The 27,394-nt window shown below is 40.9% G+C and overlaps 1 protein-coding gene across 3 annotated transcripts in view; it reads left to right on the top strand.

The window, feature by feature from the left end:
• c2cd3 (C2 domain containing 3 centriole elongation regulator) overlaps window positions 1-27,394 on the top strand; it is a 105,145-nt gene that overhangs the window by 31,640 nt on the left and 46,111 nt on the right. For all 3 annotated transcript variants that reach the window (XM_034168347.1, XM_034168346.1, XM_034168348.1), the window contains 7 exons: window positions 790-993; window positions 1,087-1,196; window positions 1,305-1,423; window positions 6,578-6,709; window positions 8,246-8,707; window positions 25,353-25,504; window positions 25,663-25,906. In XM_034168347.1, coding sequence (XP_034024238.1) covers window positions 790-993; window positions 1,087-1,196; window positions 1,305-1,423; window positions 6,578-6,709; window positions 8,246-8,707; window positions 25,353-25,504; window positions 25,663-25,906 — 1,423 coding nt within the window. The remainder of the gene's footprint in view (window positions 1-789; window positions 994-1,086; window positions 1,197-1,304; window positions 1,424-6,577; window positions 6,710-8,245; window positions 8,708-25,352; window positions 25,505-25,662; window positions 25,907-27,394) is intronic.

Here is a 27,394-nt window from a genome sequence, read left to right as displayed (position 1 = left end):
TACGCCGGATGCCCTTCCTGACGCAACTCCACATTACATGGAGAAATGTGGCAGGGGTGGGATTTGAACCCGGAACCTTCTGAACTGAAACCAAGCGCATTAACCACTTGGCCACCACCTCTTTCTGTTTGTATATATTTATAACTTATTTAAGATGTGATGTCAATGAGTTTTGTGAACATCTACAGTACTAAATAGAAACATGTCCTTAAAAAACGTCAGATTTCAGCAGTAATTGATATTTTAAAAAAGGACTCCATTTGGATCAGAGCCCCCCCCCCCCCCCCCCCCCAAAAAAAAAAAAAATCAAAATTGACCAAGATGTCCATACATTTCAAAGGGGAGGTAAAGAGGTTAATATGATACAGCAAGAGCAAGTCGATATTTGTGACGCCTGCCAATGTGGGTCTGGATCACCTCAAAAATTCAGTGGAGTCTTCCATGCCCTAATATCTATCTGTGGTGCAGATTTGGTGAGAATCTGTGTAGTTTTGACGTAATCCTTCAAAACGTATATAAAGTGAAATCTTGATCCAGAATCCGGATTCGGATCACCTCCAAAATTCAGTGGAATCTTCCATGGCCTAATATCTCTGGGGTGAAAATTTCATCAAAGTCCATGCAGTAGTTTTGATGTGATGTAACAGAGACAAATGAATGCAGATGATTTTATTACGTCCTTAGCGGACGTAATTAGCCGACAAGTGGACATGTACTAGAAAAGACATGAAGTTCATATATGATACAACCAGGTAAAATGTGCATTTATCAAATTATGATTGTGTCCAGGCCAAATTCAGAGCATCACGAGTCTCTGGGTGATGTTGGTCTTTCTCCTGGCTTGAGTGCGAAGCAGATGACACATTTAAATTTAATCCGACTGGCCAAAGTGACTATTGACTCTCTGACTGTATCGACTGGCACAGCAGCGACGATACCAAGAAACACCTCCAACAGAGGGAAACCTCCCCAACCCTTCATCAAGAAGAAATGGTTAGACCGCCTTTTAACATTGTTTCATCCATTTTAAGTAAATAAGTTTGTCATTTTGAATAATAAGTCTGTTTCATCTCATCATTTTGGTAGCTCATATTTTGTTGAGTACATGTTTCCAGTACCTTCAACTTCCAGTTGTACTCAGGCTTCAGGTCAGAGGAAAGTGACCAGAGCAGTTTCCAGTAAAGTTACCGAAGGAGGTATGTAATCTTGGCTTTCATGAAAGTTGCACTGTTTTTAATATAGAAGTTATTAGCTTGTATTTGATGAGGTTTTTTCTATGATACATATTCTTATGTGTTTTTAAGAGGTGAAATTTCATCACCACTCTGTGTTTCCTGTCAAACTGAGTACAACAGCCATCAAGAGGTGGTTGGAAACTGATCTCATTTTCAAGATTTATTTACGGAGAAGCAACCAGATGAATGTAAGTGGAGTAGTTACAAATTGTTTTATCAATACTTGCTAATCATATTGAAAACATTGCCATATGCTGATTAGTAGTGGGTGGTACACTGTGTCCAGAATCCAAATCTCGGTCGATTTGGCAGTGTGCTCATACGATATTTTTCAGGGAACGAGTCGGTTTTTGTTCAACTAGTTTGGGAGGTCTTGCAACTTACAGTGCGACTTGTCTACCAAATGCACTCCTTATTAATAACAGTAATATTATTATTATTATTATTATTAATAATAATATATTCATGTAGGGCTTTCCCAGGAATCAATAATCAAACAAAATAAGCTCTAAGAATAAAAGATTAAATGGCAATAATAAAAGTATACTACAACAATGCACAAAAATCTGAAATTTCAGAGCTGGAAAAAAATATGTATTCACATTTCTATTGTAGTGTTTCCAGCACTGTAGGCCAGCAACCTGTGTTCACCTGGGTCAGGTAAAATCCAGTATGTGGTCCAACGCATATTTATTTGTCCAGCTTGCTTATTTTTTTGGAATGTAAGCCACTTTGCTACACACCACAGGGTGAAGGCTTCCTGCAAAACTCCACTGTTCACATCTCCATCTGTGTCACTCTTCCGTCTCATTAATCCTTTTGTCCAAACTGCATCGAATACCATCCAGTGTGTTGTTCATGTTGCTTATTTTTGATATCTAAAAGTCCTTATGTTAAGTAACAACACAAGCCGTAGTGTGCATATCTGCTCCTGAGTTCCTGTCCATTGTTAAACTTGCCCCCAGGAAAATGCTGTGTTAAAAAGTGAGTTGAAACTATAAATAGATACATACTAGGGTTGAATGGATACTCGTTTCAGGTGATTATCCGGTACGGGTAAAGTATTTTTGACAAGCACAAGCGTGATACAAGTAAAACTCATCAGTATCTGTGTTCGTGGTGAAGGAGAATCCTCATTGGCTAACTGACTGTCTTCACGCTCTGTGATTGGCCAGTCACCCACAGCACCCACCCCCCTACACAGTCCTGTTTCTCTGCAGCCTCTGGCACACACATGCACACACACACACAGGATCTCTTTCTCTCTGTGCTTGGCTTGATTCTACCTCACATTTTCTTCAGTTCACCTCTATTTTGGTTTGTATAGTGTTTAAAGTTACTTGGTGACCTTGTTTTGTAACGTACATTGTGCATTTGACAAGACAGAGCTGAAAACGGCTGGTGTTGTCAGTCACTCCGGTCGGGGATTTTTTTTTTTTAACCGTTTGTTTGCTTAGTTTGGCTGGTGGCATAAAGTCAGTTGGAAAACTTTGCTTGTACTGAATGCTGTGCTTTTGAGAAGAATACAGTGAATAAGGCTGACATATAATTTCCCTGTTTGCCATCACTGGATGTTTGCATGAATCACCAAGTTCACACAGATCATTAAACAATAAACAGTCTTAGAACAACCCCTCTCTCTCTCCCTCTCACTCAGTCACACACACATGTACACGGACACACATGTACAGACACCTTAATCAACATTGTTTAACCTTGTGTGGAAAAAAATGCCAAGAATGTTAGGTAGTAGAAATAAATAAATAATTGAAAAAAAAATCACAGTTTGATCATAAGAAAAAAAACAGTTGAGTGACGACTCCTGTTCATGCGTACTTAGTTCATAATTTCCTACTACATTGAATGTCAATTCTGAGGCTGTTCAGTTACTCATTCATACACTTAAGAATATTCATGTTCAGAGTTTATAAAAAACTTGTTCTGTAAATACTTATCTTACTTTTGTGGTCAATATCATTTATTTGAATCTCAAATTTGAGACTGTTGTATAAATAGTTTTCAAATAAACAATAAATATAGCAACTTCTGATCAATCCATATAAATTTCAGGCTTAAAATAATGTACAGATTTAAGCCCCGCCATTTCCGGTTAAACCACGCCTGTTTACGGTTTAGGCCCGCCGAGTCTGAGTACAGATACAGATAATTTAGATGGTTGAACAGATACAGATAGTGGTGTACTTGCTCATCCCTAATAGATACTTTATTCATCCCCAAAGGAAATTAGATATCGAATAGCTCATGAATAAAAACACTTACAAAAAAAACACACACATCTAAAACCCACACACCACTATCAAACAACAAAGTATATATAAATAATTTTAAAGTGCCTCATAGTGTAAGCAATAAAACTATTCCAGGAAGTTTTTGGATGTTAAAAGATAAAATTAGATGGAGGTTGTCATGGTGTCAAGAGGCATTAAAAAGTCTAATGGCCATGGGAACAAAGGATCTCCTGATCTTCTCAGTTCTGCAGCGCAGTGAGATGAACCGCCCACTGTGACTGCTCCTTTGTCCAGCCAAAATGTTGTGGAGAGGGTAATTCACGTTGTCCATTATAACTTGGAGCTTGTTCCATGTGCGCCCCTCCACCAAAGTGGATCGAGTCTCCTGCCCAGCACCAAACTTCCCATTTTTACCAGCTTGTCCAAGTGCCCACTGTTTCTGTCATACTGCCTCCCCAACATATTGCAGCATAAAACAGGGCACTCGCTACCACAATCTGATTAAAAAAAAAAAAAAAAAAAAAAAAATTGTAATAAACAGTTGCTCATTGCAGACAAAGGATTTTATATATAAGTACATCTTATGATCTCTATACCCCTGGGGCAGTGCCTCGTGCAGAAAGTGCAGCATAGAAGAGGCTAGGAGTTTTCATCCTGTTGCATAGCATTGTTGACGTTTGACATTTACATCAAATGGCTCAAGTTACTGAGGGTGCATTTCACTGCATTGGAAAGTCTCTATGACATTTGAGTAACCCTAATTCTCTTCTTTGCGTTGTGACACAAATGTGCAACAGTATGACATCAAAAAAGAGAAAAGTGGTTTAACAACCACTAAAGCAGACTTACTCATTGTGAATGGGTGTGATGGTATTTACAAACTGTGAACCCGGTTAATTTTTAGAGTTATTGAGTGACTGACTGAATCCTTTGTGTGCCATAATAATCACAGGGGAAAACTCTGGATAAAATTGCATGTTTACTTTCTTTCATGCATACAAACATGAATGTTTTAGGCATGATGGCCTGGATACGCAGCACAAGCAAAAGATCATTTTCAATACATGAGGTTTATTATTAGGCACAAACTATAAAAAAAGAAATACTGAATTAGTTGGGCAGCTGTGGGTGACCGTGACCACAAGGGAAATAAGGGAGAAGTCGAAGGGGCTTATTTATCTCTAATAAATCATTTTCAGCCTCTTTCTGCTTCATGGGAAGGGCGGTTAGGTGTGTCTGTCTGTCTGTCCACAGTGACATATTCATAACGCACAGAGCAATAGAAGTAGACTTTGACTAACTTATGGCCCGGTTACACAGCATATGACGATTCCTGAACTAAGGAAAAAGGCCACAAACTCACAAATCGTCGAGAAAAGGTGGACGAATGAGCTTTCACTTTTCATAAGTCTGAGTTCCATGTCAGATCAGAGATGATTACCTCAAATACATTAATGACCGTATCTCAGTAACTGAGACATTTAAACACGTCTTCCTCTCTTGCATCTAACAAATGTGAGTCCTCTGATGTTAGTAATGTCATGTGATGACATCAAGCAAAATCGAAGGGCAAGTAAAACTACAATTTTAAATATATTTTTAAGTATAAACCTGCGCATGAAAATTGAAATAAAATGGAAAGTATTAACAATAAAACAGTATGTGGCTTACATAAGCACCTGAAAAGTATCTACTCATTGCATAGGCATCACAGAGAAGAAAGTTTTCCTGGTGATCCTGGATTTTGGTGGGGGGGTTCCCTCCTGGGGCAGATCGATGTATTTTCCCAGAAAATGGAACCCAGTCCTCTGTTTCTGATAGTGGTGTAACAGCTGTGATCCATACGGCCTGCCCTTCTCCAATCACATGCAGGTGAACTGCGGATTAATTGCAATGTTGATACAAGTACGATTTTTGTCATGGTGACTTGTTTTAAAGCAATGACTGTGTTAATTTTGATTCACTCACAGTAAAATGATACAGAGTGGCACTGAAGCAGCTGTGCATGCATGTCATTCAGTCGTGAATGCAGCCTGTGGAAAAAAACGCACCCAGCTTCAGTGAAGTGGGGCTGCTGAGTGCAGCTTTTCCCCTTGGATTTCCTCAAAATGCCGCATTCATAAATCTGCTGTGCACCCTGTTGATGAACAGGTCAAAATTCTGAGCGTATCCAATAAGAATCAGCCCAATAAAGGCATTTTTTTATTAGTTGGTTAAACTTGATGTGTGTTTGCCAGTGTTTGATCAGCACACAGTGCCATGTATTTAAAATAATAATAACAATACAAACGTTACATGAGTTTTAAATAATAAGTTTCATTTAAATCATCAAACATCTGCATCTGTCTTGCTGTTTGATATTAAATTCAATTATTGGTTGAGGCAAGAGTATTATCAGATAGAATAGTTTTGACAGTGTGGTCTCCAAAGTGAAGGTCAAATAAAATATGGCATATGTTGGCCTATAACTTTGTAATCAAACACAATAGATGGTGCAGGCTATTCCTTTTTAAAACCTTATTGACTCAACCAATAATTTGCATTACTTTCTACCAAAACTGGAGGAACTTTAACTTTTCACCCCTGCACAAACTGAAGTTGAGCTTTGTCACCATTTTTGCTGTTTTTACCCTATAACATTCAGTCATAGATGGTCCAAGCTTTTTGGAATCTTTATAATCAGACAAATACTTTGGTATACTTTTCAATTTGATTGGCACTTCCCCACCCTACCCAATTTTGACCCTTGTGTAATTTTTCATTGACCTCCTATAATAAGAAATAAAATTAAACTAATGAGTTATAAATGTCAGATTTACCATGAGTAGTATGTAGATGTGACTTGTAAATTGAAATGTTATGAGGAGGTGTTACAATAAGAAGAAATAGCAAGCACCAAAGCTTGTCCACAGGTGTTTTTCATTTGGCTTGACAGCTCACTCATGAACACTAAATCAAATTTTGCTAAATTATGTATTAATTATTATAATAATTGTACTTAAGTGCTTGGAAATGTGTATACATGAAGGCTGTTGCTATGAGGTACTTGTAACAAGCTTGTTTTTGTGACAAATATTGCCTCTTTGCTTTCAGCCTGTTGCCATTGGTAAGGCAGTTCACCCTCTACGCTGTCTCCTGCAGCACAAGGAGCTGAGTCAGTCTCTTGTCTTACCTGTATTGAGTGAGGACGGTAATGGTGAATCCCAGGATATTGGTCCACTGAAGGTAACATACTTTAGGGCCCCTTCACACATAGTGTGAATACATACAACTCAGGGCGACTCACGGCGGTAGAGCTCGTATGAGTGCACCACGAAACATGGCGCCGTCGAGCAGGCATGCATGATGCTGGTACGATGGTTCGTGCACGCAATGGTGTCTTTCGAGCAGGAACACAGTGTGAGCAGCTGCTCACACTATGTTCCATGGGACAAGGTGCACCACATCGCGCTGCTGATATGGAGGAAAATAAAATAAAAAACAGCTGTATAATTAGTGAATATCACTGGGTTAAATGGACTGCATTTATATAGCGCTTTTCCATCTGCATCAAACGCTCAAAGCGCTTTACAAATAATGCCTCACATTCACCCTGATGTGAGGGTGCTGCCATGCAAGGTGCTCACTACACACCAGGAGCAATATGATATCAATAATACATAAAAGGGGATGCAATACAGAAGCCCGCAGTTATTTAACCCTGGTTACATTTTTAAAAAAAATGCCACTCATGGGATTTGAACATGCATGCTCTGATTACCAGACAGAAACTTTACCACTGCGCTACAATTGCTGTCTTATAACAGGAGTGTGAAATGGCTAAAATCAACAAGCAGATAAACATATTTTCTAAATAAAGACAAAAAAGCGCTGTGATAACTGACCAAACGGTGTTTGGTATGGCATATTTCTGCTGATACGTGACTGAAAGTGGCATATTTGTGGCACTCTTGGGTTGTCCTGGTCCTGGTCCTGGTCCTGCTCACAGCCCGACACTCATGTGCTGTTAGACGTGAGATTCAGATCGCCTACTGTGTGTCCACATGACCTGACGGTCCGTTTTTATGCATTTCCACACAAGCACACGCACGCATGTCAGTCAAAACACGGGAGCTGTGCTACAGCTGTGATGTCCAGAACCGGAGATGACTCAACAGCTGTGGGCAGCCAGCCATGCCCCCTGTCCTGTCAGCACACAGACTAAGATGTCACTCTGTGATCAGATGAGAGATGCCTTGCCTGCCGGGGGAGCGGCGTGAACCACACATACACGTGTTTGGTGGGGGGGAGTGAAACACATGCACACATGTTGTTGGGGGAGCCGACACTCTAGCACCACATGTGCACTCGGCAACTTCACAGTCGTGGGGCACAAATTTCACTGCCAGCTCGACAGTGATTGTCTGCTGACTGTTGTTGTGTTAATAGTGCGAATGGCCACACATTTTCTAAGTGCCATGCGAGTGGTGTTAGATGTTCATGTGTGTCAGCTGGAATTTGGCTGACATCCACCGCGAGAGGGATCGATGGGCTCACACAGTGCACACTCTGTCTTTCAGCTGCTGGTGTGCACAAATAGATGTATCAACAGGTGTACGAGGCAGCTACAATTTTACACGTTTTGCACGATTACTGCTTCATGCACACTTTATGCACAAATCTACCAAATTTGCACTATGTGTGAAGGGTCCCTTAGTTTTAGCCAAGCCCAGTGTTTGTCATGTAAGTAATAGTGTAGAATTAACTTTTTTTTTATTCCAGGTGTTACTTGAGCTTGCTGCAGACAACCAGGGCTTGCAATCTGATAAAAGGGATGGCAGGTCAGCATGTAGTGCTACACTACCTTCACGTACTATATGCAGTCCTCCAACACTGCACAGCTCCAGATCTCAGCCTGTTGACAGTGGGAGTAATGGTATAACAGCTGGCTGTTTGCCATCAGAAGGCTTGAGGCTTGGTATGTGGAATACTCAAAAAGTGTCAGAGGGACCCTCTCCTCAACCTGGATTCCATGCATCAGCTCGTAAATTAGGGCAGCAGATACAGCTAGACTCCCAGATCCTGCTGCATACTCTGCTCGTGGTACCAAATGGAAAGAACTTTGACTGTGGACCCATGCAGGCTCCCAACGTGTACTTGAACTGTAAGGTTTTTTGGAACGATGAGATGGCCACATCTGTCATCAGCTGGGGTCAGACAAACCCTTCTTTCAACTTTATTCAGGTTAGTAAGATAAATGGGAAAGGTTCTTTTACATCAGAGTTGAAAACTTGTGAGAAGTACAGTTGTATGCAAAAGTTTGGGCACCCCTGATAATTTTCATGATTTCCTTTATAAATCATTGGTTGTCTGGATCAGAAATTTCAGTTAAATATATCATATAGCAGACGAACACACTGATATTTGAGAAGTGAAATGAAGTTTCTAGTATTTACAGAAAGTGTGCAATAATTATTTAAACAAAATTAGGCAGGTGCATAAATTTGGGCACCCTTGTCATTTTATTGATTTGAATACATTTAACACTCATTATTGGAACACAAAATTGGTTTGGTAAGGTCATTGACCTTTGACCTCCTTACACAGGTGAAGGGTATTTAAGGTGGCCATTTGCAAATGTTTCCCCTCGTTGCATCTCTTCTCATGAGTGGCAACATGGGAGCCTCTAAACAACTCTCAAATGACCTGAAAACAAAGATTGTTCAAAACCATGGTTTAGGGGATATGTATGATGCTGTAATGCAGAGGAAGCCTTTTTATGCGTACATGCCACAAACAGAGTCTATGCTAAAGCACATTTGGACAAGCCAGCTTCATTTTGGAATAAGGTGCTGTGGTCTGATGAAACTAAAATTGAGTTATTTGGACATAACAAGGGGCAGTATGCATGGCTGAAAAAGAACACAGCATTCCAAGAAAAATGCTTGCTACCTACAGTAAAATTTGGAGGTGGTTCCATCATGTTGTGTGGGCAGTGCAGGTACTGGGAATCTTGTTAAAGTTGAGGGTCACATGGATTCCAGTCAATATCAGCAGATTCTTGAGAACAATGTTCATGAATCAGTGACAAAGTTGAAGTTGCGCCGGGGCTGGATCTTTCAGTAAGACAACGACCCTAAACACTGCACAAAATCTACTAAAGCATTCATGCAGAGGAACAAGTACAATGTTCTGAATGGCCATTTCAGTCCCCAGACCTGAATATTATTGAAAATCTGTGGTGTGATTTTAAGTGGACTGTCCGTGCTCGGAAACCAACAGACCTGAGATGTTTTGTAAAGAAGAATGGTCCAAAATACCTTCAGCCAGAATCCAGACTCTCATTGGAAGCTGTAGGAAGCATTTAGAGGCTTATTTCTGCAAAAGGAGGATCTACTAAATATTGATGTATTTTTTTCTGTTGGGGTGCCCAAATTTTTGCTATAAACTTCATTTCACATATCAAATATCACTGTGTTTCTCTGCTATATGATATATTTAACTGAAATTGCTGATTCAAACAACCAGTAATTTATAAAGGAAAATCATGGAAATCATCAGGGGTGCCCAAACTTTTACATACAACTGTATTTGCAGTTAGTAATACTTTGAACACACTCTTTATTTTCCAAAAATTTGTCTGAGTTCACACACTTGAAGTAATAAAAGTGGAATTTTAATATCATCATACTCAAAACTTTTTCATATGCAACCTGGTGGTAAACATTGATTAATACAGCAACTATTAAATTATACTAGTGGCCACATGCTTTTTTTCTCCTTTTATATAGCACCCCTTGGGCACATATTGTGGCGTTTTGGGATTACCTTTCACTGCTATGCTAATGATAATCAGTTATACATGCTGATAACTGCTGTTAAATCTCATTCATATAAAATCTTTAGAAGATTCCCTTGCATCAGTGACAAGCTGGATGTTGAGAAACTTCTAGTTTTAAACTGATAAGACTGAAATGATGGTTCTTGGTCTAGTGAGACATTGGCATCAATTTGACCAGTTAACGCTTAGCCTAGGCTTGTGTGTCATACATCACACTGACAAAGTGAGGAACCTTGGGGTAATTTTTGATCCTACATTGTCTTTTGACCTCCACATTAGAAATATTACGAGGACTGGTTTCTTCCACCTGTGAAACAGCGAAGATTTGTTACATCCTGTCTATGGCTGATGCTGAGACCCTGATCCATGCGTTTGTCTCTTCTAGATTGGACTGCTGCAGTGTTCTATTTTCTGGTTTACCACAGTCCAGCATTAGGGCTCTCCAATTGTTTCAAAATGCTGCAGCCAGATTTTTGGCATGAAGCAGAAAGTTCAACCACATTACACCCATTTTGGCATCCCTTCACTGGCTTCCTGTCCCAGTGAGATCAGATTTTAAGGTTCTGCTAGTAGTCTATAAAATTGTTCATGGACTGGGACCTCCCTACCTAGCTGACCTAATTAAACCTTACGTACCGGTCCAGGCTTTGCGTTCTCAGGGTGCAGGACTACTTTGTGTCCCTAGGATGAATAAGAAGTCTGCTGGTCATAGAGCTTTCTCTTATCATGCCCCTGTTCTGTTGAATGATCTCCCTGCGACAATAAACAGTCAAATTCTTTGGAGACTTTCAAGTCCAGACTTAAGACGCACTTATTTTCCCTTTCATATGGCTAGCGTACTGGCATAGTATAGTTCTACGCTTTTTTACTCTTTTAATTCATTTTATTAGGAAACGGAGCAGGCCGCAGCCTCAACTTTACCTAAATTCTGGGTCTTTGGGTGAAGCTTGGGGCTAGTGGCCGGCGATCACCTTAGTATTTCCTGTTTTTCTTGTTGTTTAATGCTGGCAAATTATACGGTATTTCTTGTCTTTCTGATGCCTGATTCTTTGTCATTCCATGTCAAATCACCCAGTGGCTTTCACCCCACCATCTCAGATTTTGCTGAAATTTTGTGTCTAGGGTAGATTAGGCTGGCAAAGATGAATTTCCAAATATTAGTCCAATCAGACCAACAGTTCTCAAGTTATGACCCACCAAATTTGGCAAAAATCGACCAAAATGGGGGTGGCGCCCGATATTTGGGCCCCGATATCTCACCAACCAGTGGGGCTATCAACAAAAAAAAAAATGGTGTCTCCAGACTGGAAATTGTCCAAGGAATCCAATTCTGGCCTTAGATTTGATGTAGGAGAAAGTTGAAATATGATGACCTTTTGACCTTGACATTGACCTTGTTGCCCACGTGACCTTGACACAAAATCCACCAAAATTGTAGCCTTATATCTTCACTATATCATGTTAAAAAAAAAAAAAAAAAAAAATCAGAGGTGCAGTTTTCCTCCTCATCCTCAAATCCACACCAAGTATACCTTATCTGTGCAGTTTCAGCTTGTCTTTTACATGTATATAAAGCTTTATCATGGTCTGAAACACACTAAACACCTAGTATTAAGACCATGTCACCTGATACCCAAACTCCAGCAGGAGCAGTCCCTATTACATAACACCTTAGTCGATTTTGTAAAAATGGAGATGCCTCAAGGATCACACAAAATAACTGGCAGAGGCCTTACAGATGTCATATCTGAGGGAGGTGCAAGATCTGGTCCTTTTTCGTACTATGGTATATAATGGATTATCATACCATACTGAAAATCAAGGCAGAATTTACACTCAACAAAAATATAAACGCAACACATTTGGTTTTGCTCCCATTTTGTATGAGATGAACTCAAAGATCTAAAACTTTTTCCACATACACAATATCACCATTTCCCTCAAATATTGTTCACAAACCAGTCTAAATCTGTGATAGTGAGCACTTCTCCTTTGCTGAGATAATCCATCCCACCTCACAGGTGTGCCATATCAAGATGCTGATTAGACACCATGATTAGTGCACAGGTGTGCCTTAGACTGCCCACAATAAAAGGCCACTCTGAAAGGTGCAGTTTTATCACACAGCACAATGCCACAGATGTCGCAAGATTTGAGGGAGCGTGCAATTGGCATGCTGACAGCAGGAATGTCAACCAGAGCTGTTGCTCGTGTATTGAATGTTCATTTCTCTACCATAAGCCGTCTCCAAAGGCGTTTCAGAGAATTTGGCAGTACATCCAACGAGCCTCACAACCGCAGACCATGTGTAACCACACCGGCCCAGGACCTCCACATCCAGCATGTTCACCTCCAAGATCGTCTGAGACCAGCCACTCGGACAGCTGCTGAAACAATCGGTTTGCATAACCAAAGAATTTCTGCACAAACTGTCAGAAACCATCTCAGGGAAGCTCATCTGCATGCTCGTCGTCCTCATCAGGGTCTCGACCTGACTCCAGTTCGTCGTCGTAACCAACTTGAGTGGGCAAATGCTCACATTCGCTGGCGTTTGGCACGTTGGAAGAGGTGTTCTCTTCATGGATGAATCCCGGTTCACACTGTTCAGGGCAGATGGCAGACAGCGTGTGTGGCGTCGTGTGGGTGAGCGGTTTTCTGATGTCAATGTTGTGGATCAAGTGGCCCATGGTGGCGGTGGGGTTATGGTATGGGTAGGCGTCTGTTATGGACGAAGAACACAGGTGCATTTTATTGATGGCATTTTGAATGCACAGAGATACCGTGACGAGATCCTGAGGCCCATTGTTGTGCCATACATCCAAGAACATCACCTCATGTTGCAGTAGGATAATGCACGGCCCCATGTTGCAAGGATCTGTACACAATTCTTGGAAGCTGAAAATGTCCCAGTTCTTGCATGGCCGGCATACTCATCGGACATGTCACCCATTGAGCATGTTTGGGATGCTCTGGACCGGCGTATACGACAGCGTGTACCAGTTCCTGCCAATATCCAGCAACTTCGCACAGCCATTGAAGAGGAGTGGACCAACATTCCACAGGCCACAATTGACAACCTGATCAACTCTATGCGAAGGAGATGTGTTGCACTGCATGAGGCAAATGGTGGTCACACCAGATATTGACTGGTATCCCCCCCAATAAAACAAAACTGCACCTTTCAGAGTGGCCTTTTATTGTGAACAGTCTAAGGCACACCTGTGCACTAATCATGGTGTCTAATCAGCATCTTGATATGGCACACCTGTGAGGTGGGATGGATTATCTCAGCAAAGGAGAAGTGCTCACTATCACAGATTTAGACTGGTTTGTGAACAATATTTGAGGGAAATGATAATATTGTGTATGTGGAAAAAGTTTTAGATCTTTGAGTTCATCTCATACAAAATGGGAGCAAAAACAAAAGTGTTGCATTTATATTTTTGTTGAGTGTATTGAGCACTTGACAGAGCAGGTTGTGAAGCTGACGAGACATAGTTTCACTGCAAAATCACAAAGTGGCTATATGAAAACTTTGAAATCATCAATGAAACCTGTTGAAGAGATGATCGTCCAAGGTGATTTTGCTGAGAGCTATTCATATGTGATCCAGGATGAGATTCAGAGTTTCTACTGGGAAAACAAACAGGCTACATTACACCCATTTGTGGCATATCACTGATCTGAAGATGGAACACTTGAACATCGCAATGTGTGTGTGTTGAGTGACTGCAAAGAGCACTCATCAGTTACAGTATTTGCCTTCCTCAGGGTAGTTATTCCATTCCTAAAATCAGAGTTCCCAGTGTGAAAAAAAAATTCACTACTTCACGGTTGGCTGTGCTGGACAATATAAGAGTAAACATACAACCCCTGGCAATAATTATGGAATCACCGGCCTTGGAGGATGTTCATTCAGTTGTTTAATTTTGTAGAAAAAAAGCAGATCACAGACATGACACAAAACTAAAGTCATTTCAAATGGCAATTTCCTGGCTTTAAGAAACACTATAAGAAATCAGGAAAAATAATTGTGGCAGTCAGTAACGGTTACTTTTTTAGACCAAGCAGAGGGAAAAAAATATGGAATCAATTCTGAGGAATAAATTATGGAATCACCCTGTAAATTTTCATCCCCAGAACTAACACCTGCATCAAATCAGATCTGCTTGTTAGTCTGCATCTAAAAAGGAGTGATCACACCTTGGAGAGCTGTTGCACCAAGTGGACTGACATGAATCATGGCTCCAACACGAGAGATGTCAATTGAAACAAAGGAGAGGATTATCAAACTCTTAAAAGAGGGTAAATCATCACGCAATGTTGCAAAAGATGTTGGTTGTTCACAGTCAGCTGTGTCTAAACTCTGGACCAAATACAAACAACATGGGAAGGTTGTTAAAGGCAAACATACTGGTAGACCAAGGAAGACATCAAAGCGTCAAGACAGAAAACTTAAAGCAATATGTCTCAAAAATTGAAAATGCACAACAAAACAAATGAGGAACGAATGGGAGGAATCTGGAGTCAACGTCTGTGACTGAACTGTAAGAAACCGCCTAAAGAAAATAAATGGGATTTACATACAGAAAAGCTAAACGAAAGCCATCATTAACACCTAAACAGAAAAAAACAAGGTTACAATGGGTTAAGGAAAAGCAATCGTGGACTGTGGATGACTGGATGAAAGTCATATTCAGTGATGAATCTCAAATCTGCATTGGGCAAGGTGATGATCCTGGAACTTTTGTTTGGTGCTGTTTCAATGAGATTTATAAAGATGACTGCCTGAAGAGAACGTGTAAATTTCCACAGTCATTGATGATATGGGGCTGCATGTCAGGTAAAGGCACTGGGGAGATGGCTGTCATTACATCATCAATAAATGCACAAGTTTACGATGATATTTTGGACACTTTTCTTATCCCATCAATTGAAAGGATGTTTGGGGATGATGAAATCATTTCTCAAGATGATAATGCATCTTGCCATAGAGCAAAAACTGTGAAAACAGTCCTTGCAAAAAGACACATAGGGTCAATGTCATGGCCTGCAAATAGTCCAGATCTTAATCCAATTGAAAATCTTTGGTGGAAGTTGAAGAAAATGGTCCATGACAAGGCTCCAACCTGCAAAGCTGATCTGGCAACAGCAATCAGAGAAAGTTGGAGCCAGATTGATGAAGAGTACTGTTTGTCACTCATTAAGTCCATGCCTCAGAGACTGCAAGCTGTTATAAAAGCCAGAGATGGTGCAACAAAATACTAGTGATGTGTTGGAGCGTTCTTTTGTTTTTCATGATTCCATAATTTTTTCCTCAGAATTGAGTGATTCCATATTTTTTTCCTTCTGTCTAAAAAAGTAACCGCTACTGACTGCTACAATTTTTTTTCTTGATTTCTTATAGTGTTTCTTAAAGCCAGAAAGTTACCATTTGAAATCACTTTAGTTTTGTGTCATGTCTGTGATCTGCTTTTTTCCTACAAAATTAAACAACTGAATGAACATCCTCCGAGGCCGGTGATTCCATAATTTTTGCCAGGGGTTGTACATTTATCAATCTCTGCCACCACATTCAGGATTACACCTCTGATTTTTTTTTTTTTTTTTTATGATATAAGGAAGATAATGGGCTACAATTTTGGTGGATTTTGGGTCACGGTCACGTGGGCAATAAGGTCAATGTCAAGGTCAAAGTAAAGGTCAAAAGGTCTTCCTATTTCAACTTTCTTCTACATCAAATCTGAGGCCGGATTTGGATTCCTTGGACAATTTCCAGTCTAGAGGCACCATTTTGTTTTGTTGTTGATAGCCCCACTGGTTGGTGAAATATGGGGGCTCAAATATCGGCGCCACCCCCATTTTGGGTGATTTTTGCCAAATTGGGTGGGTCATAACTTGAGAACCGTTGGTCCGATTGGGCTAATATTTGTAAATTCATCTTTGCCAGCCTAATATACCCTAGAAACCAAATTTTAGCAAAATCTGAGATGGTGGGGTGAAAAATCTTATTTATTTTGTGTGATCTGACATGGAACGACCCTTCTGTTTTTTCTCTCTGTTTAAGGTGCAGCTCCATCCAGAGATGGGTGTGGTATTTGTGCTGGAAACCCTCCTGTCCTGTGCAGCAAGAGCATTTCCTGTATATTTGTTTTGTGAATTGTTCTGTAGTTTGTGTCTGTAGCAATGCCCAAGCAGAGGGTCACCCCTTTGAGTCTGGTCTGCTTGAGGTTTCTTCTTCAGAGGGAGTTTTTCCTTACCACTGTGGCTCTGGGGGTTGGTAAGGTTAGACCTTACTTGTATGAAGCACCTTGAGGCAACTCTGTTGTGATTTGGTGCTATATAAATAAAAAATGAAAGAGAAAAAAAAGACCTGCTCCCTATCTTCACTAACTGGACAAGAAACAGTGCACGTGCACATTCTGCCATATCAGTGAAACTTCAGATAAATCACCTCAGTGTAAGTGATTGTACACCCTCATCATAGACACTTACTTTGGCTTATAGCATTGAAATGGTGTCTTTAAGACGTCTACTGCAAAAATTCTGGTTGCTACTGATAGCACACAGCCAACATTTTGCAGCATAAGGTTTAATTGCTGTAAACAGAAACCTGAGATTTCAACATGTAGTGCAACATACCTGGGTGCTATCTAGGTGCATGTCCTGTCCATAACAGTAAAGGCCCAAGTTGTAATACATCAAAAGTTGCATCTTGTTTTCCAGTGTTCTCTGTAGTAAGCAACAGTCCTATACTTAAAGCATGGGGGAAAGAAACCATCCTCTTTCAACTGGAGGAAAGGAGATGAGCAATGAGAGCTAGTAAATATGTTCTGGCTATCCTGTGGGACATGATGCATATTGTGAGAAATTTTGAATTCTGTATCCCTGGGGGATGATACCGAACTGAGAGGTGGGTTCAGACAGAGTCGGAAGAAGATGCTTTACTTTAGACACAAGGTGCTCCATTATTTAACTTTGTACTGCTTTGTAGCAGTGCAAACTGGCTTACTGACCTTAATAATATCTGACAGCAAACATAAGGAATACCTATAATTCTGTGATTTTGCTGTTTCTGCTGTGAATACATTTTATTTGGGCTTTGTGTGCGCCTGTGGCATAGACTATAATTCTGTTGGTCTACAGTGTGCATTTCATTATTCTATTTTATGACTCGCTTGCTGTCAGTTGCACCTCAAAGCCACATGTCCTGTTGAATGTTTTGAATGGCTTTTGGTGAGCTGAGCAATGAACTATTTGGAGCAGAGAACCGGTGACTGTCAATTTTCAACAGATCTCATGTAGGAAAGGAACAAGAAGTCAGCAGCGATGGTTGCCTCCAGTGCAGTGTTTAGGATGATTACATTGGTCAAAAAAAAAAAGAAGCATTTTTTCTTGCACAGACTTTGAGAACTGATTTAGGGTCATTTTTGGTAGGGATGCACCGATTCACATTTTTTCACTTCCGATCCAGATATTTGAATTGGGATATCTGCTGATACTAATACTATTCCAATACCAGAGCTCTGTTTGCTTTAGTACTATTGTCATTATTGTTGATTTTATGAAAATATTTTGTTCTCCTAGTTATACAGCTTCATGATGAAGTGTTTAGAGGAGAATTTTATTAAAAAGAAGACCTGTAAGTTCAGTTACAATTTGCCACAAGACACATCTAAGATACAAGGCTAGATTTGATGTTTTGGTGAAAGAATTAAGTACTTTTATTTATAGAGTTTTATAGGCTTATTTTTTAGACTTAAAAGAGAAAAGACAGTGCTCTCTCTCTCTCTCTCACTCCTCGCCTCTTCACAGTCAGCAGTAAACACAGCAGGGAGCATGCAGCAGTTGAGTGGTTTCACAGACGTGGCCTCTCTCCGGTATCAGGAAATGCTGCAGGTTGTATTGGTATTTTCCAATACTTGAATTACGTTTGTATCGGAAGCCTATCCCGATACGGGATCGGATTGGTCCCAACCTTAATTTTGGGGTGCTGAATCTGAATCTGGGCTCAATCTGCCTGTTCCGTAAGGTTGGTCATTCACTCACCAGTTTGACGCCACTAATCATGCACAAAACCAGTTTTTAAAGCATAATTTTGAACTAGGTTTGCGAAATGTGAAGAAGTGTAATATTGTTTATGGCACCAAACAGGTGTGCCAGACTGCAGCTTTTGCTTCAATGCTTGACATGAGAAATATGTTTTCATATCTCAAAAACCTGATGTGATTGGTAAAAACTAACACGAGATTCAGATTCAGCATCCCCAAATTAGCCAAATCAGTTGAAAAACTCCATGCAAGAAAAAGTTGTGTTGGCCAGTGTTATTTGAGTGACAAAAGCCTTCCATATGCTAACATAGAGATCATTTCAAAAATATCATTAGATGTGTTTGCTATGGGGGATTAGCCACTTACTGTAACATTTGTCACGCAGAGGCTGAGACAGGAAACATCAATACCTGTGACAGGTTGTCACATGCATAGCTGGAATAAACATTGTCAGTTGCCCACGCAGGAACCGAGAGAATATGCACGCCGTGGCGTGTTAACACATGCAGAACAGGGGACACACTAGTAACGACAAGTGGCAACACTTTGGTATGCGCTTCGCACATCTGGGCATGTTACCACATCCGAAACAGAGAACAAGCTTGATATGGTAAATTGTCAGTTGCGTGTTGAATGTCCGCCACATACGCCCCTCAGAATACACCATAAGAAAAAAAAAAAAAATGTTATTGAGGGGGCTGGCAAATGCACTGGAACGTCTGAGGCACCATGGTGTAAGGGAACTGTAGGGGGGCGCCCCTGTGGAGGCGGATGGGCAAGCTTCATGGGTCTGTCCAGTTCCAGGTGGGCTGGCTTGAGGCGATCCACTGAAATGTACTCAGCATTACCGCCTATGTCGACCACAAAGTTTTTGTCACCTGTTTTTAATACGCGAAATAGGCTGTCATAGGAAGACTGCTGTGGTCCCCTGTGAGCATCATGGCGATTAAAGATGTAGTCTACTGACTACGAGTATGAGGGAGTGTAGGGAGAGGGAAGGCCATACTGTAAGTCAGTACAGGTGCAAAAAGCCTAAACTCGTCGACCAGGGGGTAGTGGTGTCTGGAATGAAATCTCCTGGGACCCGCACTGATTGGCCGCAAACCAGCTCCGCCGATGAGGACTGGAGGTCGTCTTTGGGCAGCAGCGTGACCCATGGCAGTCTGTCCACCCCACCGCGATCTGTTATGCTGGCCCACAGAAAGGCTTTCATAGAGCGATGAAAGCACTCACACAGTCCAACCTGGGGATGATACGCCGTGGTCTGGTAGAGCTTCACACCCACCCATGCTGTCTGCGATTGCATTCCACAGCTCGGATATAAACTGCGAGCCCCTGTCAGAAGAGAGGTCATATGTAGTGCCGAATCGGGCAACCCAGGTGTCTATGAATACCCCCACCATTTCAGCCAACTCCCCTGGTGGGAAAGGCCATGCATATAGTATCAAAAATGCTGCTCCCATGACGGGCCATGGCTGTCCTGTGGAGATGTCGCAGAGTGGCCTGGTACTGCCCTCACCAAAAGCAATGTCTGTCAACTGTAGTCCAGTGGCCACAGACCTGAGTGACTGCACCTCTGGGTTGCTGGTCTGATGAGCCGCCATGAGGGTGTTGTCCAGGCTGAGGTGGACAGTGGCTGGTAAAGCTCAAGAGAGGCAATCCGCGATGAAGTTCGTCTTGCCTGCAACATGCTTAATGTATGTGGTAAACTCTGAGCTGTAAGGGAGCTTGTCGCTGTTAGTGGGAGGACCAGGGTTCAAACACTTTAGCCATGGCAAAAGTCAGCGGTTTGTGGTCGACAACCGCCGGCCCTCCAGCAGTGTGTGGAAGTGTTAGACAGCAAGGTGAAGGGCAAGCAGATCCCAGAGAGGGTGTCTTGGATGAACAGTACAGTCAACGGTCATTGCCACTACTGAGTGCCTGCCCCGATGTTTTCTCTTTCCGCGGCAAGTGCAGGGTGGGTGGCAGTGTTTGGCTCTGGATTCAAATTTAGCATGGTAGAAATACAAGCCTTGCTCAGAAAGTTCAAGTGTCTTTAAAAAGTGAGCCTTGAGAGCGGCATATTTATCCACTGCAGGGTGAGTTTGCAGGAGACTAACCAGCGTTGTCACTGTGGAACTGTTGAAGGCCGACACAACATAATAGTACTTCGTGTCATCCGCGGTCATCTCCTGCAGTGCAAACTGCGCATCTGTTTGGAAGAACCAAGCTGAAGCTGACTCCTCTCAAAATTCAGGGAGCTTCAAAGCCACAGTGTTCGTTGTCATGCTCGCACCGGAATGTCCTTCAAAAATGTTGAAAAGACAGACGTCATGGTCACCAGTGTGGAAATTGCGGAGGATGAAGAAAAAAAAAAAAGAGCAACAATTTCCCATTTCGACAATGCAACGGCATGTCACTTTATTTCTCTGTCTTTTCCCACTACTCACAGACTTTTTATAACAGCTCAGCCCCGACCATTAACCCAGGGATGAGAATTTTCCATGGATCCGCAGATTTCAGAGTTTTTCTGGGTTTCTGGGCCATTTCTAAGATCGGTGTAAATCCATTGAGAAAAATTTTGGGTGGGTGGTGCAGTGCGGGTCATCTTTGTGAGTTAAGTCTTTCCTCATATGCATGGGAACCATAATTACTCTGCCAAAACTGCAAGCTCAAATGCACAGCGTCATTGGTTACATTTTCTACAACAGCGAAGTTTTAGCCAATCAGAATCTCTGTATTATCGAAGTCACTGAAAGTACCCGGGTGTGGACATTTGGAATTTCTGCAAGTTTGGTTTGTTGAGCTGCGTCTTTAACATTGAGAGAGGATGAAGACTGCGTTACAGACATCGATAGTAGTGTAAAAAAAAAAAAGGTTTAAGTGAATACGTATGGTTGGAGTGGGAGGTGGACATGGACAAAGGCAAGAAGACCCTATGAATTTGTCTGCAAGGTTGAGCTCCCCGGTAAAGCCTTCTGCACGTAATGTTTGGATTTCATCAACAAAACCTTGGAAGAACACTGCAAGATGAAGAAACGCGTCATCAAATTAATATTAAGCGGACTAATCTGCTCAGGTCCAAAGCACGGAAGAGGCACAGCGAGCCCCAAAGTCCACAGCACTCATACCGATCAGCGACATCCAGTGCTCAGATGCGTGTCCAATAATTCTATTCATGCAATTAAAATGTGTTTACGATCACTGAAATTTTTAAGTATGGTGCAGTTACTGTACACGTACTGAAGTGAAATTCATCGCTGCAAAACCAGCGTTTGTATATGGATTTTTGTCCAAATTTGTTTCCATGTTCCATTTATTTCATCATATAAAACCTCAAATATAAATGTATTTTAGTGGGCGCTGGTTGCATGTGAGTCACATAGGTTTCTACCTGCTTTATTTTATTTAATGATTGTCGTTACTGTTGTCTGATTCAGTAACTCACATTTGGCCTCTTCCGACTGGACCAGAGCACCACACGGAAAAACTTTGGATTATAAACATACCGGCATCACGTACTAACTCTGAGAATATGCCTGTACCAGGTGTGTATATTCACTATCTGTGCATGCTCGAAAAATTGTAAATTTGCTTTGTACTAAGTTTACCCTTTGTGTGCGGACCAAAATCAGGTTTAATGTGAATGAATTCTGATCTTATCCAGGAAAACCATGTTTGTTCTGTACTGAGTTTACTCTTTCTGTTTATGGACCAAAATCAGGTTTACATGTGGGTTATTTTTCACGATAAATTGAAACCAGCTGTCAGTCCTTTCTCTGCACAGAAAGGGTAAACTCTGTACAGAACAATCTTCCCGTTTTTCACGCATGTGCAGATAGCAAATATGCAAATCTGGTGTGGGGTCATCTCAGTACGTGACACCGGAGCACCACACAAAAAACCTCTGGATTTTACAAAGACTGGAGTGCCACACATAAATCAAATCATGAAAAAAGGGAAAACTGATTTGTGCAGGTGCTGTCAGGCTCACGGCAGTTAGAAAAAAAATGCACAGGCACACGACAAACCCAAACTGAATGTACTGTAATGAAATGTGGAAAAATTATTAATTTAATATTTAGCTTGTTTATATATATATATATATATATATATATATATATATATATATATATATATATATACACGAGGTCTATTAGAAAAGTATCCGACCTTATTATTTTTTTTCAAAAACCATATGGATTTGAATCACGTGTGATTGCGTCAGCCAAGCTTGAACCTTCGTTTGCATGCATGAGTTTTTTCACGCCTGTCGGTTGCGTCATTCGCCTGTGAGCAGGCTTTGAGTGAGGAGTGGTCCACCTCTCTCGTCGTTTTTTTTCATTGTTTAGGAATGGCTCAGACTGCCGCTTTGCTTGATCAAAATTTTTTCAGAAACTGTGAGGGACATCAAAGTGGACACCATTCGAGAAATTCAGATGGTTTTTGGTGAAAATTTTATGGGCTTCAAAGAGATTACGGAGTGTTACTGTCACTTTAAGGACGGCCCAGAGAGACTGGTGATGCGCCGCGCTCTGAAGCTGCCATCGACAGGCTGAGCGACCATTTCATTTCTAAACGGATGGCTGTATGGATCCATGACCATCGTGTGCAGTTTCTCTGGTTATCACAAGAGCTGGACATCAACTATTTTCCGGCAGATTTCACTTTTAACAAGAGATTTTGTCATGGAAAGCCGAGCGGAGGCTTCGCGCGTCACGATGGATTCGCTACTGGAGCGAGACAAAACCACCTCCGTTTTGGTTTCACAGGACGACTTTGAGATGGCATTCAGACAGCTGTCGGTGGTTTTTCCATCGAGTGGCGATGCCGCATGGCGCAAAGCAACACCGTGATGAAGCCTCACAGAACATGTTCTGGCATGTCCAGGCACATCCACAATTTCACGGATAATCACTCAATGGAAAAACCACCGACAGCTGTCTGAACGCCATCTCAAAGCCGTCCTGTGATACCAAAATGGCGATGGCGGCTTCGGAGCGCGGTGCACCACCAGTAGCTCTGGGCCGTCCTTAAAGCGACAGCGTCCTTAACACTCCGTAATCTCTTTGAAGCCCATAAAAGTTTCACCAAAAAACATCTGAATTTCTCGAATGGTGTCCACTTTGATGTCCCTCACAGTTTCTGAAAAAATTTTGATCAAGCAAAGCGGCAGTCTCTGTGCTATTCCTAAACAATGAAAAAAACGACGAGAGGGGTGGAGTACTCCTCACTCAAAGCTTGCTCACAGGCGAATGACGCAACCGACAGGTGTGAAAAAACTCACGCATGCGCACGAAGGTTCAAGCTTGGCTGACGCAATCACACGTGATTCAAATCCATATGGGTTTTGAAAAAATAATAAGGTCGGATACTTTTCTAATAGACCTTGTGCGTGTGTATATATATATATATATATATATATATATATATATATATATATATATATATATATATATATATAAAATTTACCTTGTTTTGTCTACTGTGATGACAGCTTGTTAGTTGATGCTACAGGTTGTCATCCTCACCACAGCCATCGTCCCTTGAGTTTTCTGCTCACTGTGAAAAATCCCATTAATGATCCACCAAGAGGGGAAAAAAGTAGTTATAATATTAACAACAACATCAAGTGATTAATTATGAGCTGTTGTAGTTAGACAGGTGGTGGCGCTGTGATGTAATCATTTCAGAAACATTCCGTATTGCTTGTGCACACGGAGACGCGAACACAGCGTTTTCAGATTTACCAACTCTGAGACCTGTTTTCAAATACTTTTGTTTTGGGCCGCTGAAAATGGCATTTACATGTGGATGAAATGCCAAAACAATACAAAACTTATGCAGATATACCTAAATCTGTTCCATTGTGGGCAGAGTCTGTCTGCCTTCCATCCCAGAGAGGAAGAGAATCAACATAAAAATTTGGTACAAACCAAACCTACTAAAGTTTTATGTCTTTTTTTTTTACTTTTATTGTGTTCATTTTTTATTTCAGTTCAGTTTTATGGTATTATGATGTAATGCACATGCATTGTGAACTATGGAATGCCTGCCTGAATATTGTGATTTGAATGACTGAAACTTTTTGCGTTCAAGTTGAGTGCAGATTTTTTGTTGATAGATAATATCTGTGCTAAGTTATTTATTTTATGTTAGTTATCAAGTATTTGCTTTTACTATTTGATTGGAAGTCTCTGGAATCTGGTTTAACATTTAAACATAAGAGTTGAGTTTTACTTGTATCATTTATGTCTAAGTTTTAGATACAGGGAGGGCTCCCCCTATCTGTGAGAGCCAGTAACATTAGAAATGTGATACTAAACTACACCCATTGTAAACGCCCACATTGTATAAAAAGGTTGTATGACCCATTTTCTGGGCCTTTCACAAGATGGACACTGTCTGTGAGCGTCCCGGTCCAGTTTTCATTGTGACCTTTAATAAATCCAAAATGAGAAAAACAATGGTTTGGTTCTTCAAAAGGGGCAGTAAATTACATGAAGCGCTGGGAAAAATTACATTGTTCTGTGGAGTAAATGCTTTTTCCTACCACACAATGGCAATTCACAGATGCTGCACCCTAACAAAATTAAATTTTTAGACCAACACACCCATAGGTACACAAATGGGTGTAGTTATACTCACTACTTGCATGACATGGGTGCTGGGTGAGAAAATGACCACTCTGAAGTTTGAACACTAGTGATGGCGCTTGTGCTGTGTTGTACGCTGTTCTGTGATGGCTGGAAGGTGGAACGTTTGACATTCTTTTTGATGAAGCCCTGATTTTTACATATGTAAAAATTATTTTTTGGTGTAAATTTATTGTGAGGGTGTCACCTCCCAAAATGTTGTAATTTATTTGTATAACTCATGGGGTATAAAGCCTTTAAGCCTCCCTGCCAAGCATATTTGATTTGGAGGTTACACAGGGGTAGTGTTCTCTGATATTGGCCATTCATAAGCGCTGAATCCAGCCTGTGTGACTTTTTGTTCTTCTCACCTTTTGTCTCAGGTAACTCCTGTGACCTTAACGACCACACTACTGGAAAGGATGAAGAATAATGTTATGGTGATCGAGGTTTGGCAGAAGACTAGAAATGCTGGGAATGACAGACTCCTTGGCCTTGTTAAATTACCTCTCCATCAATTCTACATGTCATTTAGGTAAATTGTGATAAGCTAACATAACATCGGCAAAGAGTGAGTGGCCTTGTGTGTTGTTGAATCTCATTTCTGTGCAGTGTTATGGTAGCAATCGACAGATGAACAAGTCTTTGCGTTCTTAAGTTTTTTTCTTTCTCTCTCTCCCTCCCTCCCTCCAGAGATCCAAAGATTGTCCATCTTCTTCTTCAAGCACAGTACCCTGTTTTAGCGGTAGACGGTTTCATGCCTGTCATGGATGTTTTCTCAGGGACCTGCAAGGGAAACCTACGGGTTGTTTTGGCTATGGGTCGATCAGAGCAAATAATTGCCCTTCAACGTACAAGGGATGAAGAATATGACTCTTTGTCTCCTCTTGTGAGACCAGTTCATCTGCTTGATCATCAGCCACATTCACAAACAACAGTTAGTGTTCAGTCAGTTACATTTTTCTGGTAAACGTACAAAACTGCTAATGTAATATACAACAGAGCGGGAACGTAAAATGGGAATTAAATAATGGACAAAACGCGTAGCTGGGGATATGTGTAAAAAATATGTCATGAAGGTGGGGGGGGATGTTACATTTATTTTTGAAACATGGTGCTACCACTTAATGCAACATAAAGCAAAATTAATTTAATCTGCATATTAGTTATTGAGAACACAAACAACTTCTCATCACCAGTGAACCATAGGTGAGGTAAACATAGAGTGTAATTAAACATTTCAAAACTGTACATTAATTACTCATAATGCCAAGATAGTATTAGCATTCAGAAGCTAACAAGCTAAAAGACGTAATCGTATGAGGCACAAAACTCGAGTACACTCACCACTCAAAAGCCAGTCATAGGTGAGGTACGTAAATGTGCAGTGTAATTAAACATTTGAAAGCTGCATTATTTATTTACAATGCAAACATTTACCTTAGCTTTGGCTTGCTGACCTGCTGATGCTGTTGTTGTTTCATACAGTCCAAGCAAGTATTGTGCAGAGTACAATGAAAGGTATATTGAGTGTGGCCTTTCAGTTTGAAAGCATAGTTTCTTAAATGTATTCATCTGAGACATACAGAACATCTGTCATTTCAGATGTTGTTTTACCACAGTTGGTATGTAGCTTTATGTTGTGTTACTGACACCCGCTGCTCAGACGTATGAATCACATGCTCTCATTCATTTTATAAGAGCAGCTTGTCACACTTGTTGTTGGTCCGATCTTGTGGCCATAGATGACAAAGCAGTATTTTTTTTTTTTTCCATGCATGTCACTGCTGAGTTGCAGGACCTCCTGAACTAAAAAAAAAGAAAAATAATCACCACGCCTTATAGTCCGCAAAACACCATACATGTGGAACTGTTACTTCCTTATTGTAGCGAGAGGCCGAACCTTCACTGGATGAAATATCACTGAAAGTACATATTTTTCCTACTCTGTGGCTTTAGGGAGCTTTTTGATACAAGCTGTAACATTCCAATTCTCTAGATTTATGAGGATTTGCTGAATGTGATGTGCTACATTACACAAGGTCATTGTGGTAAAAGACATGAGAAATATAAGAGTTTATGACATTGTTCTTGCATGCAGCCCATTATTTCAAAGTCCATAATCAAAAAGAAGACATGCTGAACATCCATATCAAAGTACACATTTCATATCTAAATGCAACAGTCAGCACTGTAGTTGTACATGCTAATGCATGGGTGCTGCTTGTGGGTGGTGAGGGGAGGAGATGCTGATTCTTAGTTGACAAGACTTTTCCCATAAATGCATCAAACATTTGGAAAGTACTTTGCAGGTAGTTTGCAGGCAGAAAAGACAGCACTCACTTACAGCTTCAATGCTTATTGCTAAGCAAAGTCACTTTGAAATTCAGTTTAAAATGTTGCTGCATAATGCTGTATTATTCTA

The sequence above is a fragment of the Thalassophryne amazonica genome, chromosome 4 (assembly GCF_902500255.1).
Source record: "Thalassophryne amazonica chromosome 4, fThaAma1.1, whole genome shotgun sequence".
NCBI lineage: Eukaryota > Metazoa > Chordata > Actinopteri > Batrachoidiformes > Batrachoididae > Thalassophryne > Thalassophryne amazonica.
The sequence above is the reverse complement of the archived record's forward strand: the minus strand, read 5'-3'. Positions and strand labels throughout refer to the sequence as shown.